This window comes from Plectropomus leopardus, chromosome 17 (assembly GCF_026936395.1).
Source record: "Plectropomus leopardus strain MGB_pleo_1.0 chromosome 17, ASM2693639v1, whole genome shotgun sequence".
NCBI classification, from domain to species: Eukaryota; Metazoa; Chordata; class Actinopteri; order Perciformes; family Serranidae; genus Plectropomus; species Plectropomus leopardus.
The window spans coordinates 28,393,103-28,408,891 of NC_142192.1; the positions used below are offsets into that span (position 1 = coordinate 28,393,103).

The 15,789-nt window shown below is 39.1% G+C and overlaps 1 protein-coding gene across 3 annotated transcripts in view; it reads left to right on the top strand.

Moving 5' to 3' along the window:
- The window catches only part of cica (capicua transcriptional repressor a), a 53,179-nt gene extending 38,355 nt beyond the window's left edge, over positions 1 to 14,824 (top strand). For all 3 annotated transcript variants that reach the window (XM_088089912.1, XM_088089914.1, XM_088089913.1), the window contains exons 13-22: positions 912 to 1,054; positions 1,846 to 2,006; positions 3,107 to 3,350; positions 5,892 to 6,192; positions 7,067 to 7,248; positions 8,897 to 9,039; positions 9,759 to 9,910; positions 10,539 to 10,673; positions 10,762 to 10,887; positions 11,635 to 14,824. In XM_088089912.1, coding sequence (XP_087946038.1) covers positions 912 to 1,054; positions 1,846 to 2,006; positions 3,107 to 3,350; positions 5,892 to 6,192; positions 7,067 to 7,248; positions 8,897 to 9,039; positions 9,759 to 9,910; positions 10,539 to 10,673; positions 10,762 to 10,887; positions 11,635 to 11,897 — 1,850 coding nt within the window. In that variant the 3' untranslated portion in view covers positions 11,898 to 14,824. The remainder of the gene's footprint in view (positions 1 to 911; positions 1,055 to 1,845; positions 2,007 to 3,106; positions 3,351 to 5,891; positions 6,193 to 7,066; positions 7,249 to 8,896; positions 9,040 to 9,758; positions 9,911 to 10,538; positions 10,674 to 10,761; positions 10,888 to 11,634) is intronic.
- Positions 14,825 to 15,789: the final 965 nt, after the last annotated feature.

Consider the following 15,789-nt stretch of genomic DNA (forward strand, 5'->3'; position numbering starts at 1 on the left):
GAACTCATTAGATTTTGGTGGTTAAAGGTCAAGGTCACTGTGACCTCGTCTGTTGCAGTCTCGTAAATGTGATATCTTTAGAAAACCTTGAGGGAATTTTTTCAAATTTGGCACAAACATTTATGTTGAGCCAACGATGGATTGCTTAGAAATTCGTGGTCATAAGTCAAAGGTCAAGGTCACTGTCACCTTTTCTGTCTCGGTTTCGAGAATGCAGTATCCGAAGAACCCCCTGAAAGAGTTTGCTTGGCCACAATTTAAGATTTTATAAACACAAATGTCAATTTTTTTGACATTTTATATCCAAATGGTCAAAGGTCAACTTTACTGCGTCATCATATTTTTCTGGAAAAACACATTTCTGGCCATTACTCAGCATCATAAGTCAGAAACAGTCAGAAAGACTTCTGGTCAGATACTGAATTTGTGACACTAATCTTGGATGTAAACTGTTACTGCAAGTTCACGGAGGAATACAACTGCAAAGCGCTAATTGTAGTTCTTTCTGCTGTAGTTCCCTTAATTCGTATTAATCATCTCCGCAGGAAGCTCTGAAAATAGATTTGATTGTCTTACATAAACGGCAGATAAATGATTGACGGGAGAAACACTGTTGACATGAGTATGAGCGCCCGCCGCCCACCCATGCCTTAATCACTCTCTATTCATAAGAGTCTGAAGCAACAGCACATTGTTCCACCTTGTTATCAGAGAGGAATTTCACTATTATCAGCAGCTGAAATGTCCTCTCTGTCACAGTGTGTCTCCGCCCACCCGTCGCTCCGCTGCCGTCTTCACCTCCACTCTTTTGGCTCGATTTATCTGTTTCTCACACTGAGTGTTTTAATTCCCTCTCTCTCTCTCTCTCTCTCTCTCTCTCTCTCTCTCTCTCTCTCTCTCTCTCTCATTAGTCCAAACCCAGTCGCCAGTCTTGCAGAGCAAGATGTTGGTTCCCATGGCAACAGTGAGAACAGGGTCTACTCCTCCTCATCCTTCCATTTCCCTGGTCGCTCCGCCTCTTCCTGTGCAGAACGGCCCCGCGACAGGAAACAAGGTAACAGTGTCAACGGCAGTCACTAAAACAAGTGTCATCAGCCTTAGAGACAAACAGACGCCTCCCTGTTAGCTGACAGGGTGACAGGGTAGTTAAATCTACAGCAGCAGTAAAACAAGAAAAGACGACACATGACACGTGACATACGTTCCTGATGGGAACAAAGGGGATTACAGCAGGTCGGTCTGCTTTATGCTCATGTTTGACTGCTCTGAGCTGCAGTTTTTATCAACTATTGAACCAAAGTTTAGAGTTTAGAAAACTATCTATCTTACCGAGATGAAAACTGTTTTAGTGTAGAAACAGTTCATCTATTAGACAGAAAATAAATTAGTAGAAGGGTAATCCTTGAACTCCTTTATTCAGAAAAATACCAAATATTTGCATCCCAGCTAAAGTATTTTTCAAATTATTATTCATCATGCTGAATCGGCAGAAAAAAAGCAAATGAGGGTCGACGAAGGCCAGAGCCACCAGGACCACAGACGCTCACCAACGGCCCTATTTTGACTGACTGTCGGCTTGGTGTGTCAGGGCCTTTAAAAAGATTGGCGAGGCAGAATAACGGCGCCGTATTTCCGCCGTGAACTAGCAACATTAAAGGAGTTATATATTTGCTCTGAATGTCACATACAGATCATAAAACCACATTTGAACTTTAGCAGTTTGTCTCACTGTTTGATTTAGAAATGATTAAATATCAGATGTTTGTTCTCTGAAAAAAGCTACATGTTTGGATATTCGTTGGTGAGAAACTACTTTTGTTTATGTTTTTCTGTCCTCCCCCAAAGATCATCCAGATCGCTCCCATGCCTGTGGTCCAGACCAATGTTCACCCTGGCGGCACGGCAGCAGTGCATCCTGGGAGCCCTTTTCCTGTTTCCATGGCAACCGTGATGGCTCCCGGTGCCGCGCCCCCACAGACGGTTCTTCTGACCTCTCCACCCACCAGGTCGCTTACACTTGAAAGACAGAAACATATTGCCGCTTTTATTCTCCTCAGTGCACTGCCTGAACTGGTCAGATTAAAAGATACTGTCAGATTTCGATTTTTAGTCGGGTCAAAAAGTTAATTATACTTTTGGTGCAGTAAATGGGGCGATGTGAACTATGATACACACTGTAAAAGTAAGTGAAAAGTTTAGACTTGGCTAAAAGAAAATAAAGCTTCATTTGGCCGTATTGTTGAAAGTGACAATTACCAAGCAAATAAAACAATTTAAATAGCACATTCATTCCAGGTGAAGGTGAACCATAAAAGTCAATCAAATCCATTAAAACTAATATTAAAACCACATAAAGTATTAAACTGAAGACTAAACCATTTAAAGATATAATGATGTAAGTCAGAACTGATTAAAATTAAGTGAAATAATAATACTGAAAGTAGATAAAATAAAGTTACTGATAACTAGATCATTTAAAGAGGATAATACATATAATTTAAAATAAATAAAAGATTTTAAAACAGAACAAAATGATATATATAGACCAATAAAAGAATATAACACAAATAAAAGCAAAAATGATTTTAAAAAATACAAACAGCACACCAGAGTTAAAACCAATAAATGAAATAAAATTAATTAAAATAAAATAAAAATGGAATAAAGGAAAGGAAATTGGAATAGTTATGTATGTATAATATATAATAAATATATAATAAATAATAGAAAGTATTTATTAACTTAATCAACACTTACAATTTTATTTCTATTGTTGTATATAATGTGTTGAACACTGGAGTATAACACATATTTTATCGTTTCTGAAACTTTGCATACTAGTTTTGTAATGCAGCACAATGCACATTTCTCTATATTTTTGCACACATGCTTATTTATGTTTTTAATATTTTGCATACTAGTGTTAAACATTTTATAAAAACAACTGGTAGTTTCTGCCCTATGTTTTTTAACTTTGTATATTTGCAGAAATACATATGCTCTTTCACATACATCATTTTTTAATAGATCAGGGTCAGCTTGTATTTGCAATGACACTATAAAACCTCTGACACGACTGGACACTAATGACTCTTCTCTCCTTTAGGATCACCTATGTCCAGTCTGGCCCAGGAGTTACCACGGCAACACCCCAACAGGCCACACCTGCCCCCGGTCCTGCATATCTCCCATCATCCCTTGCGACCCTGGGCTTCACGGCCATTGCCCCGGCCGCACAAACCCTGGTTCAGCCGATTGTCGGTCAACCCCCACTGTTGGCTCCAGCTCCGCCCCTGAGCTGTCAATCACAGACGCCTCCAGGTCAGGCGTCAGGAGCTGCTGGTCGTCAGGTAACAGAAACGGCGTTAATGCCATAGTGTATAGGCGTGTGGTCATGAAGAAAAACAGAAAAATTAATGTCAAAAGAAATTACTAAATTGTGTTAAAGTTGTTATAAATAGAGTAAAATTGTTATACTACCGCACAGATACAATTTTTTTCCTTTTAAGGAAATAAAAAAGATTTAATTTCTCAAAATGTCCTGTGGTTAACCAAATAAGTCCCACTGAGATCAATAATCAGTTTTTCAAAGGGGACCTTGCCAAAACCACATTATAGGAAAATGTTACAAAACTACAATAACCACAATTAAAAAAAAAAAAGATATACAGTAATATGTAGATTCAGGAAGTAAGCACTTTTTTTTCGAAAGCATTTGTATTTCTTTATTTTATTCAAAAGGGACCGGGTACAGTTTATAACATAAATGTTATCATTTGATGCACAGTACCAGATTATAGTTTAGAGCTAATTTGCATCTGCAGTCCCTCGGCAGATCAGAATAAATACACAGCACAATGGCATGATAATAATGTCATACAAGAAGAAAAAGACCAATGCTACACGTAGTAGCACATGATATAAAGTGACACAAAGAAGACACAAGACTTCACCAAAAAAGCACATCATTTACATAACACACAATAAAAAGCTACACACAAACACAATAGTGCATCACAAGTGAATACTTGTCAAATTAAAAACAAGTTATAAAGTCCAGAGTTCAAGGTCAGGCAGTACAGAGCTGAGCAGCTTTTAACTTTCTTTTTCGAGGTGTTTTTGAAAGTCCTGATAGTCAGAGGAGGCAGGAGCAAATGCAGCTCCAGAGGCAGCGGGATTAAAGCTGCTGGTTTCAGCGTTCTCCTGTTGATAAATCATCGCTACATTACTTTTGAGACATTAGAGAAATTAGTGTAAACAAACATGAGAAAGTGTTGGCAGTCACTTTTGGCATCTACACTTCATTTTATATTGTTGTGTGGCACCAGTTTTAAAAGCTGTCGAGAAGATGAGTTTACTTTGTGTAGCAAAACACAATCAGTGTTTACTGCAGGAGCAATAAACAAAACTGGATTCCACTTTTCTCGCTGCATTAGCTGACAGGACATGCTCACTGTTCTCAGTTGATGTTATCACGTCTAATTCTTCTTCTTCTTCTTGTTCTTAAAAACAAACAGGTTGATACAGTCTCCTTACACAAACTCTTACACTCACATCATTACACGCATACACACACAACTGCCTCCTCTGACCTTAAGCCCCCACCCACCTTTGTTTTTTTGTTTTTTGTTTTTATGTCTTTTTCCGCTTTTTACTATTGTTATTTGTTACTATTACTGTCATTGTTATTATTGCTGTTATCATTATCACTATTATTATTACTATTGTTATTATGATTATTCATTTTATGTCATTTATGTGAAATGGTTTGTGTAGATGCAGCAAAGAAAACAAAAATTTGGTTGTATGAGCTGTTAAATCAGGGTTAAAATATCAGTTTAAAAAAAGGTGAAACCCTGCAGTAGAATGAAATTATGTACATTTACTCAAGCGCTGTACTCAAGTTCAACTTTGAAGTACTTGTACTTTACTTGAGTTATTTCCCTAATGCTACTTCATGCTTTAACTCCACTAAATTTTAGAAGAAAAAAATGTACTTTAGTTTGATAAATTTATTCACTAGTTACTTAACAAATTAAGGTAATTAAAAAAAAAATATTATCAACAAATAAAATCTGATTTATTAATATAGATAAAGCTACCCGGCAGTACATAAAGTAATTAAAATAATTAAAATGAGCTCCACTCTCCCAGCTGAAACATTAAAATGATAAAGACATTAGTGCGCCAATTATTAAAATTCATAAATGTAATAACTCTGGGCTCGGGGCGTTCGTGGGCATGTACCTTCACAGCGCTCAGGTGAGGGCGGGGCTTTATGAAAAGGTAGCGACCAGGAGTCAGACTGTAAGCAGCAGGCATCCAAGAGACACAGCCGGGTACTTTTTCTTTCCTTAGGGAACGTGTTTACAAACAATAAGCAACAATCCAGCATGTTATACCTTTAAGTAAAGTTTCGAATGTAGGACTTCTACTTGTGAGAGTATTTTTACAGTGTGGTACTTTTACTAAAATACATCTTGTGAAACCAGGAAAGCCTCTTCAGCTTTTCTGTTACAAAAAAAAAAACCAAACAAAATCTTGTTAAATATTAATAATAATAATAATAATCATCATTATTATTATTATTATTATTATTATTATTATTAATTATGTAGCACCTTTAAAAACAGAGTTTACATAAACAAAGATGGAGATACAACAACAGAAAGCCAAACAGTCCTATTTGAACACAAGCAAGAAAAAACTAGGATAGAATACAAAATGGTACAAAGAAATAGACCAAAAATGACAACAGACACATTGAAAACAGTAAAACCACAAATAAATGTAACTAAAACAGATTAAAAAAAAAGTAAAACAAAATAAAAAGACGCCATCACATAAAAGCAAGTTTACCGACCTGCTTGCATGTTTATCTTTTTCATCAGGTACTAACTGCCATCTACCCCGCACCAACCGTTGCACTTCCAACTGGCGTCGTCTCTGTTACAACCGCGCCGCCTGCAGTGGGCGCCCCGGCCCAGGACGTAATGAACCCTTCCTCTCCGTTGGCGACGGGGTTGCAGGGTTCGATGGCCGTGACCCCTCAGCCTAACGTGGCAGAGGAGGTGGAGGTGAAGGTGGAGGTGAAGAGGGAGAACCTGCAGGACGCTGCCACTGAGGACGGAGGACAGCCGAGCTGTGCTGCCAGCTCCTCCTCAGCCGCCTGTACGGTTAATGTCACAGCAGGTAAAGCATCACTGGCTCTGTTGGGTGTTCTTTCGTTATCATTTACACGTAAAAAACACAACAAATTTTTCACCTTGCACATAGAAAGGTACTTTATACCACAAAGTTTACATTGGTATTGTTAGTGCACTTTTGTCTTCTGTATGAATTGTAGTTTCTTTTTTTCCTACTTCTTTTTTTCTTTATATTTCTATTTTCTGTTACCTGTCAAGGGACCACGTATGTAAATTAGCAGTCCTCCTACCTCAGGCATATCGGATTTTATACTTATGTTTATTAATACGCTTTGTCCCTTTTAAATTAAATTAAACTCCCTTTTTGTCTCAACATCTAAACAAAATATTGACATCAACATAAACCCATCCTATTGTCACACTTTCATGGTATTTTCACAATTGAAAAGCAGAATTAGCAGATAATTTTAAATTTTTCTTCTTTATTATTACATTATGAAAGGTGCCATATTATTAAGTCATCAGTTTGCCTTTCAGTGAAAGTTTTCCAGATTATAATCTTGCAGTAAAACTACTCTTGCTGGATTAAAATTGACGTTCTAAAACTAGTGGAAATATTTAATCTGGGGGATTAATGACAAGAATGTGAAGGACACCTGGTGAAATGGGAGCGGATCAGTTTTTCGGCTGCAAATTAAAGTATAAAGCCTGAGTATTAGTTAAGTTTTGTTTATTTCAAAGTTAGTTTTTAAGAATATTTTCATAGGTTGTTTTTTTTTTAAATAAAACAGTGGTTTTCCGGGTGTTTTCTTGAAGTCATTACAGTCGCAGTTTGAAACTTTTAAACAAGTGAGATAAAAGAGGTTTAGATCCAGTATTTTTTTTACACAAAAGTCTCAAACTTTCTTTATCTTTTCCAGTTAAAAAAGAGGAGGACATCGGTGTGTACATCAAGGAAGAAAACCTCAGAGACGGATACAGCAGAGAGAAACGCAGCGACATGGAAAGAGAGCAAGAGAGAGGGATGAATGAGAGCAGTGAAAGGAAGGGAGGCAGAGAGACGGACAGAGAGGACCACAGCATGAGCGACAGCAGCAAAGAGGTGAGAAAATAAAAGGATTTCTGCTGCATTCATTCAAACGTCTCTCGTCCAACCACACATTTGTTAAAGCTTTGGTTTAAGATCATTAGAGGTCTGTTCAAACTGTTCTAAGTCCATTTTTTATCTCTTCTTCTCTAAAAACGTCTCTTAGAAAGTCAGAGTTGTAATAGTGCTTAACAAGATTATACCACAATGTATTAATAATTTGATTTGATTTGAACTTTATTTCGCATATGTTAAAAAAATAGAATGAAATAAAAATAAGGATATAATATTAGATTAGATCAGATCAGATCAGATCTTATCTTTATTTGTCCAAAATGTGGAAAATTGTCTTTGGCGTCACAAAAACACAATGACATGGATTACAAACAAAACAACATTTAAAAACAAAGAGATTAAGAGAGCGCTTGAAGAAAATAAAGACATCACCACCGTTAACATTGTTCATTAATAAATAACTTTTTTAAAACAAAAAAAAGAGAGAGAAAAGTTAAAAATATTAACATTATCACAACTGACACGCTACAGTATTCCAAAATTAAAGTTAAATACAAACATAAAGGAAAAGGTGTGGGAGGAAGTAGAGACTATTAAATCCCACCCCCTTTCCATAATTCTTATCAGATTATGGTCGGGAGTTTTTCTCCACAGAAAAACACGCTGTTCAACTCTTTACAATTTGAAACAATATCATAGGATACGTGCAAGCAAACAGCTCTGCATATCCTGAGAAAAGGAAGATATTTTTTGGGGAAAAAATGGAGGAATGATTAAGATAAAAAAAAAAACGCAACTTTGCATTAAATGGAATCCAGTTCAGTGCAGCTGTCATTGCCAGTTTCAGAAAGACGCAGGGTTGCAAGTTGGTGAAATAGTACGTCATCAATGAGAAAAATATTAATTACATCAACAAATATGTGAAGCCTTGTTTAAGCCTTTGAAATCTGGATCGACATGATTTTCCTTGTGCAGATGCCTTTGAACCCTGAACACACGAGTCTAATTTTTTTCTTCTTTGAAAACAGGGGAAAAAGGTATTGAGCGACCTGGCAAGAAATATCTCGCAAATTGCAAGACAGTAGTAGATTTAGAAATTCTTAAAACTATATGAGGGGAAATGTCCACAAAACTATATTTACAATGATCCTAATTATATATTTTACATTGTGTGGGAGAATTATTAGTATTCTTAAGCACCTTTTCAAGTAATTTTATTGTTTGGGTTTTTTTGGGGGGGGGGGGTTTTACTTGCCTTTTTGTTTTTTGCTTCTTTTTTTTCTAATTTTCAGTTAGTTTTCTTGTCATTTCTTTCAGGATTTTCTATGCTCATTTTTGGGTCATTTCTTCTCAGGCTGCTCATTACCCTCTTTCCATTTTCGAAAGAAGTCAGTGCTCAGGTTTCAAAGGTTTAATTAAAGGACTAAATACATCCCCTTGCACCTTATTTAGTTCCCTGAATTATGCTCGGTTTAACTAGCAAATGTGGAGTTGGACAGTCCTGTAATGTATATACATATATATATATACACACACAGGATAGATTCTTAAAATAGGGCCCGTTGACTCTGAGTCTGACTACAAAAAGGTTTGGGAGAATCATGGGACCCCTGTCTCACCAGTCTCTCTTTCTTAACTCTCTCCCCAGGCCGGACCTCGCACCCCTCCTCCTCCACCCTCAGGTTTGGACCCCCCTCCCCCTCCTCCTGCGGAAAGAGAGCCCCCCTCTTCCTCAAAGAAGACCAAGTTCAGACCCCCACCGCTTAAAAAAACACCTGACTCTCTTGAAAAGTAAGTTTGACAGTATCGGCATAGAAGGGCACAAAACGTTAGCTGAGGGAACTTTGTATTATATCAAACACATCTGAGTGGGTTTGGAGTCTAAATGATGAATTAAAACTGAATGTGCTTCGTCATAATTTAAGCCCAGTCTCATTTTTGACTGAAAGCTTGGATTAAAGTCCGGAGCCGTTCTCGCTGCTCAGACTTAAAGTTATGGCTCTTGTGGAATCAGTGCCAAAGCAAAATAAAACAAGTCTGCCTGCTCCTTCTGGCTTTCTGGTGGCTGTAAGACAATGTTCTCTCTATTTTAACAGTTTACATTTTCTCAAGCTGAGAGCGCTCATATAACAGTAGTTTATCTTCTGTAATTGTATTGTGAAGCAGCTTGAAGATGAGATGCAGCGCCCTGGACAGGGCTGCAATCGTTGACTTTATTTAACACTGATTCTCACACATTGTGGCATTTCGCTCTGTTTTTAGTTTGCGACCAAAACCTCCATCTTCATAAAACGATGGTGGAAACTCTTTGTTTACTGAGTGTGAGTGGGCAGAGTGCTCACCGTTTATATTCTTTATTTAGACAGCAGGAGAGTGATGGGGGAAGCCGCAGAGCAGAGGAAGCCCAGGCAGCCCTGAGGCATGAGAAATGTGCATCTCTCTCTTGATGTTTTAACCACCGGGACAACTGGACAGGGGACTGACACGACGACTGTGTTCTCTGTGTGCAGGGTCTTGTCGGAGACGTACTTTGAGGAGCGTTTTGCTGAGCTTCCAGAGTTTAATCCAGAGGAGGTCCTTCCTTCACCCACTCTGCAGAGCCTGGCCACCTCGCCAAGAGCCATCCTGGGAAGCTACCGCAGGAAGAGACGCAACTCCACCGGTGAGATGCCGAGAAGAGATATTTTTAATTTTTTTTATATACTTTTTTAAAGGTTTTTTTTCTTTGAGGGATAAAGAGAACATAGAAATCAAAGTGATCCAAGTGTGTACACATTCATATATTTTCAAATTCTAACCTACCTCTAATGATTCAGCACTTGGAGATAAATTATAGGAAATTATTTTAGGTTGAAAAATATGCCCTTAAGGTGAGTACATTACTGCTTATCAAAATCAGGCCTTATAGTTGACACAAAAATATATATTTGGGTTGGAAGTTTAACTGCTCTGTACTGCGCAGGAGGACAGAAGTCTAATTTTATCTCAGTCCATTTCAAATACAATATTCTCAAATGATGTTTGCCCAATGAAGCCAAAATGAATCTGTCCACCGCAGCTTTAAGTGCTGTAAATTCAGGAGAATAAACCTGGTTTTTACTTGTATTTCTTCAATTATTTATTGTTTTTATTACCTTGCCTTATTCTGATTGCTCCCTTTCTTCTGTTACGCTTTCTCCTTGATCTTTACCAAACAATTGTCCACACCTCTACCCCATCCTCTCCTCCTGCCTGTCCCTTATATATTCTCTCCTTATTCATCTTCTTCATCTCTCATATGTCATAACTAGAACTGGAGCTGACAGCAGAAGACCCCAGCTCCCCGAGGAGGAAGACCCGCCGTCTCTCCAGCTGCAGCTCAGAGCCCAACACCCCGAAGAGCGCCGCCAAGTGTGAGGGAGAGATCTTCACCTTCGACAGAGCAGGTACGACAGGTACATCGGCTGCATTAGTGGTAACAACTTTTCCAAAAGCTGTATTCAAAGTGACACGATGTTCTGCTCGTTCAACCAGGTACAGAAGGAGAGGATCTGCTGGGAGATTTGGACCGGGTCCCCTACTCGTCTCTGCGCAGAACTCTGGATCAGCGCCGCGCCCTGGTCATGCAGCTGTTTCAGGAGCATGGCTTCTTTCCCTCAGGTAAAGTCTCAGTCGACAGCACACAACAGGCCCCATGCAGCGACATTCTCTTAAATTTCTCTTACATTTTCTCTTAATTTTAAGAGAAAGTATCCAGGTCACTTGATCACAAGTAACGTATTAGCGCAGGTAACGCCCCCTAAACACTACATAAGGACAGGTGTTGTGCCGTGTGCAAAGACTGGAGAGACAGCACAAAAAAGTTTGTAAGAAGAAGAAGAACTCCTGCTGAGTGAAATTGATGTAGGCCTACTGTTAAGTACACTTACAGTAAATGTGATTTCAGGGAATGTGTTGAAGGATGAAAAGTAAAAGTACAAAATTTTTTAATAAATAAATTTAATAAGTCTAAATAATTAAAAGGAAAAGCAGCAAGACCTCATACATACAGTACATATGAGCAGCTGAAACCATTAAATGTTTTTTGCATGAAAACTCGACTTAAAAAAAGTACTAGCCAATTGATTTTCTAATTAATCAGCTGTTTCAGCTGCACTTGTATACTTTATGTTTTATGCGCAAAAATCTTAATTTGTAAAGTAGTTATCTTATAATAGTTTTGTCACCATAGTGGGGTAAAGGGACTTCCATACCATGTAATGCAAACTGCTCAATAAATGCAAAAACTGCACGTGTAATTGGTATGAATTGCAAATTTATTGAATATCGTACTGGATATATTATATATATAACTAATTTATAACTGCTCCTTAACTAACTAACCCTGTTTTGTGTCCTCGTCTTCAGCTCAGGCCACCGCTGCCTTCCAGGCACGCTACTCAGACACCTTCCCCACTAAGGTGTGTCTGCAGCTGAAGATCCGCGAGGTCCGTCAGAAGATCATGCAGACGGCCACGCCCGGAACCCTTGAGCCTGGAGGGCCAGCTGACGCCTTCCCCGCCCCGTCGCACAGCTCCTCTTTCAATCAATCAGCCCGGGAGGACGGAGGGGCGGAGCAGCAGGGAGACAAAGGCCGGAGCCCCGAGGAGCCGAAAAGCGAAGGATCATAAGCTGGAGAGGATGACGCCGTGGAAAAATCAAGAAAAGGAGGAAGAGAAAGAGGAGTGTGTCATCCCGCAGAATGTTCTTGCATGTGTTGAACCAGTACGGCTCCAGCGGGATCCGTTCTACTGGCACTAATTCCCACCAGACCTGGGCAGAAAAACCATTTGAATATGGTCACAAATATTCAAACTACTCAAGGCGCGCTTGATTCGTCTCATCAGACTTTCAAAAAAAAGGGGGAGGAATCACACGCAAGTCCTGATGAGTCAAGTGCTCCTTGTAGTTTTTGCTTTTTGTTCCAAGTATCCAGATTATTTTCAGTTAACACTTTGCCCAGGTCTGCTCTCAGCACATTTGTACAGTAGTTTGTAGTTTGACACACAAACTCTGTGGTACACACTCTCTATCTCTCTGGCACACTCACACACAAACCCTGGTGCATATGTAATCTCCAGCATGCACATGATCCCACATAAACACACACACACACACACACACACACACACACACACACTTACCAAATCAGACTGTTACTCTTGGTCGGCCGTCCCCAGGAGGAGCCACCAAGGACCACGACACACAAAGGCACTTTGTCACTTATTGTGCAGATGCAGTTTGCTGTTGCCAGCCAGCCAGCCAGCCCTCAGATGCCATTGACTTGACCTCCTTCTCACCCTTCCACTCCTCAGCACAGTGGTCGGGACACAAACACAACCCCAACGACCTCCACTGATATTCCACAGCCCCTCGATGCTGCAAGACAGACAGCACACACACACACACAGTACACACACACACACACAGTGCACGGACACGTCTGTGCAGTGTGAGCACTCGTACACAAACATAGTCAACCGTGGTCTGACCAAGCCATTGGCCTGCACAGTTTTTAGTGATTGTAGTGAGAAGAGAAACTGAAAGCATGACGTCTATTCGCTCCTGGAAAACGGAAAAAAAAAGAAGGCAGGAGTCGGGATGTAGTGTGACCAATCTTTGCACCTTCAGTTATTGCCATTATGAAAGACTGAGTCCTCATTGGTGGGAGCTGATTCTATATGTCTGTATGTCCGTTGGGGTCCCTGCCCCAAAACCGTAAAGAGATTATGTAAAGAGACTATTGGTTGTGAGGCTTTGAAGAAGTTCGACACTGACCGGCTCGACAGAGCGCAGAGAAAAAGCGAAAGAAGAAGAACCCGGATCATTGGATGGAAGATTCATAATTCCAATTATAGGACGTCAGATAATAATAGGACAACAACAACATGACAAGCTTACCAACAGAGAGAAAAAGTAGAATTTTAACCAAACTTCTCTGAATCTCCCAGTGGATATAATGTTGCTTTCTCTCGTTATCGTGGAAATAACCAGTTTTACCGTGGCCTGTTTTTCTCTTGTGGCTCTATTGTGTTTCTTCTCCAGCATAAAAAAAAATCACAACAAAAAAAAAAACAAAAAAAACTCTGGACAAAGAAGGGGACAAAATCAGTCTGTGCCCCCCCCACTTTTAATTGTACCTGGGGCGGTTCTCCCTCCGCCTAACCCCTCCACCGCCACTCCCCTTCCCTCCTCTTCGTTTTCTCACCAGACAGAAGTGGGGGAGCAGGGGCGTTTGTCGTTTTGTAAAAACGTTGAAATCAGGTGTTTGCACAATTTGTGCGGCCCTTCTCGCCGCAAGTTAAATCAGGAAAGTATTGTTTTTAGAGATTGTTTTAGTAGAAAAAATAATAACCTTGTTCCGTATGTTATCAGCCACCTTATTCCTCCCCTTTTCTCCTCCTCTCAACCCCGTTTCTCCTCCCTCAAGTGTTGTTAGAAAGTGCCCTTAAGCACTGGTCCCGGGTCAAGCGCTATGTAGCTCAGGATGGTTCTGGTTAGGGTTAGTTCAGGGAAAGCAGATCCTAGACCAGCCCTGGAGGGCAGTCTCTGGAGCCCTCCCCTCTTCCCTCTCTTCTCGACACTTTATCCTTTCCCGTCAAATGGTGCAATAGGACATTTATTTTTTTGGAAATGGGTGGGTTATTTTGTTTTTGTTTTTTTTCAGGGGGGGAGGCTCTGTGCCATAGATATTAAACCCAGTGCAGTCAGTCAGTGAGAGGAATGAGCTGTTGTGATACTGTCTTTAACTATAAAACAAAACAAAAAAGAATCACACAATTATTGTTCTTGTCGAAGAGATAGAGAGTATAACTTACTAAAAGTCAAAGACGATTTTTGAATAGCACTTTTTGGCTCTTTGCTTCCTTGGTGAAGAGTGGGGTTAGTTATTATTATGGGTATCTCTTTTATTTCTCTGTATACAGTTGGATGTGTGAAAAAATATATATACCGGTATTTCCATATATGTGCATTTAGGTCTGTGTTCGGGTGTGTGTGTATGTTTTGGCACATGCAGGTAGTGTGTTAACACAACTAACCTCTTGTTCTTTCTCCACACAGCAACATTATCAATAGTATATTTTTCATTGTATTCTACATTCTATATTCTACTCTAGAGACAGTATTTTTATAGTCACCATGACTATTTTGTCTGCCATCTTGACTGTTATCAAACCCAGTTGATTCAGGATATATATAAAATATATATTCAGGATATATACAGTATATAAATATATATGACTACACACAGGTAATAGAGGACTATCAATTCACATCTCTTTTGGGGTTAGGGCTGTAAAAGTGTCCATCTGCATGCATGTGCAATCACATGCACGCGTGCGCACACCCACACAGACATATGTGCATACACACACATGTATGCGTGTACACTGTATGATTGTGCTTAAAAATAAACTGTCCTTACTTTGGAGAAGGAATTTTAGGATGAGCGAGGTGAGTGTTATCTCATAAGCAGGCATGTTGACCATGTGCAATATTTCTAAACAACAACAAAAAAAACTAAATATTGAAAATATTAAAGATCTAACACAATGTCTTATGTCTGCAAATTTATTTCACACCCTTGAATCCCTCTAGTATTTTGTTGAGTTTTTATTTATTTATTTAATTTGCTCAAGGTCTTTTTATCGGCATTTAAACTCATTCAAATATACTTTATCACAGATAGAGCCCCATCAACACTGAAAAAAATAAAAATAAAAGTCTGTCCCACAAACAATTACATATACACAAATTCAAAGTGACAATAATAGTAGGTGAGACACAAAAAAAGCATGCATACATGATGATACATGTTTTTGAATAAACTGTTTTTTGGGGGTTTTTTTTTTCAAATTTGATGTCAGTCCACATGCAGAAGGTGTTAAATCCTTCCCTGATTTATTACACTCTCTACTTTCACTTTGCTCTCTACAGAATGGCAGTGGAGAAGAGAGAAAATAGCCAATGCAAATTAATCTTCACTTGGAACAAATTTGGCTGTAGACAAATGAACAGGATTTATAGACGTATCACCTTCACCCACCAAACAAGTCCCCCAAATCCCTGGAACACACAGCGTGTACTCCTCCGGCTGGCCTTCATCAAGCATCTCAGTGTTAAGAGTGCTTATTGGATTAGAGTAGCCTTTCAGATTCAGGTCATATTGGGTGAGAGGTGGGTTAAGGTAAGGGGACTTTGCCAGCAGAGAACCTTTCATATCTGCAAGAACACTCTGTGGGAAGCTGGAAGATACAACAACCTGCTGAATTCATAACAAACCAGCCTGTGGGACTTTTATCAGTAGATACTTTTACCCAAGAAAGAAATATCAATGCTTTATATTCAAAAACATTACAGAAAAGCTCTTTATTTAGAGCATTTCTTGAAAGGTTTTAATAATATAATATAATAATATTGAACCTCTCAAGTGTCAGTTGGGTATTTTGCTCTTTCTGTTATATTTTAAAAGCAGTAAAAGTTGTAATATAGCAGTTTTCAAATCACTCGTGTATTTTTTTC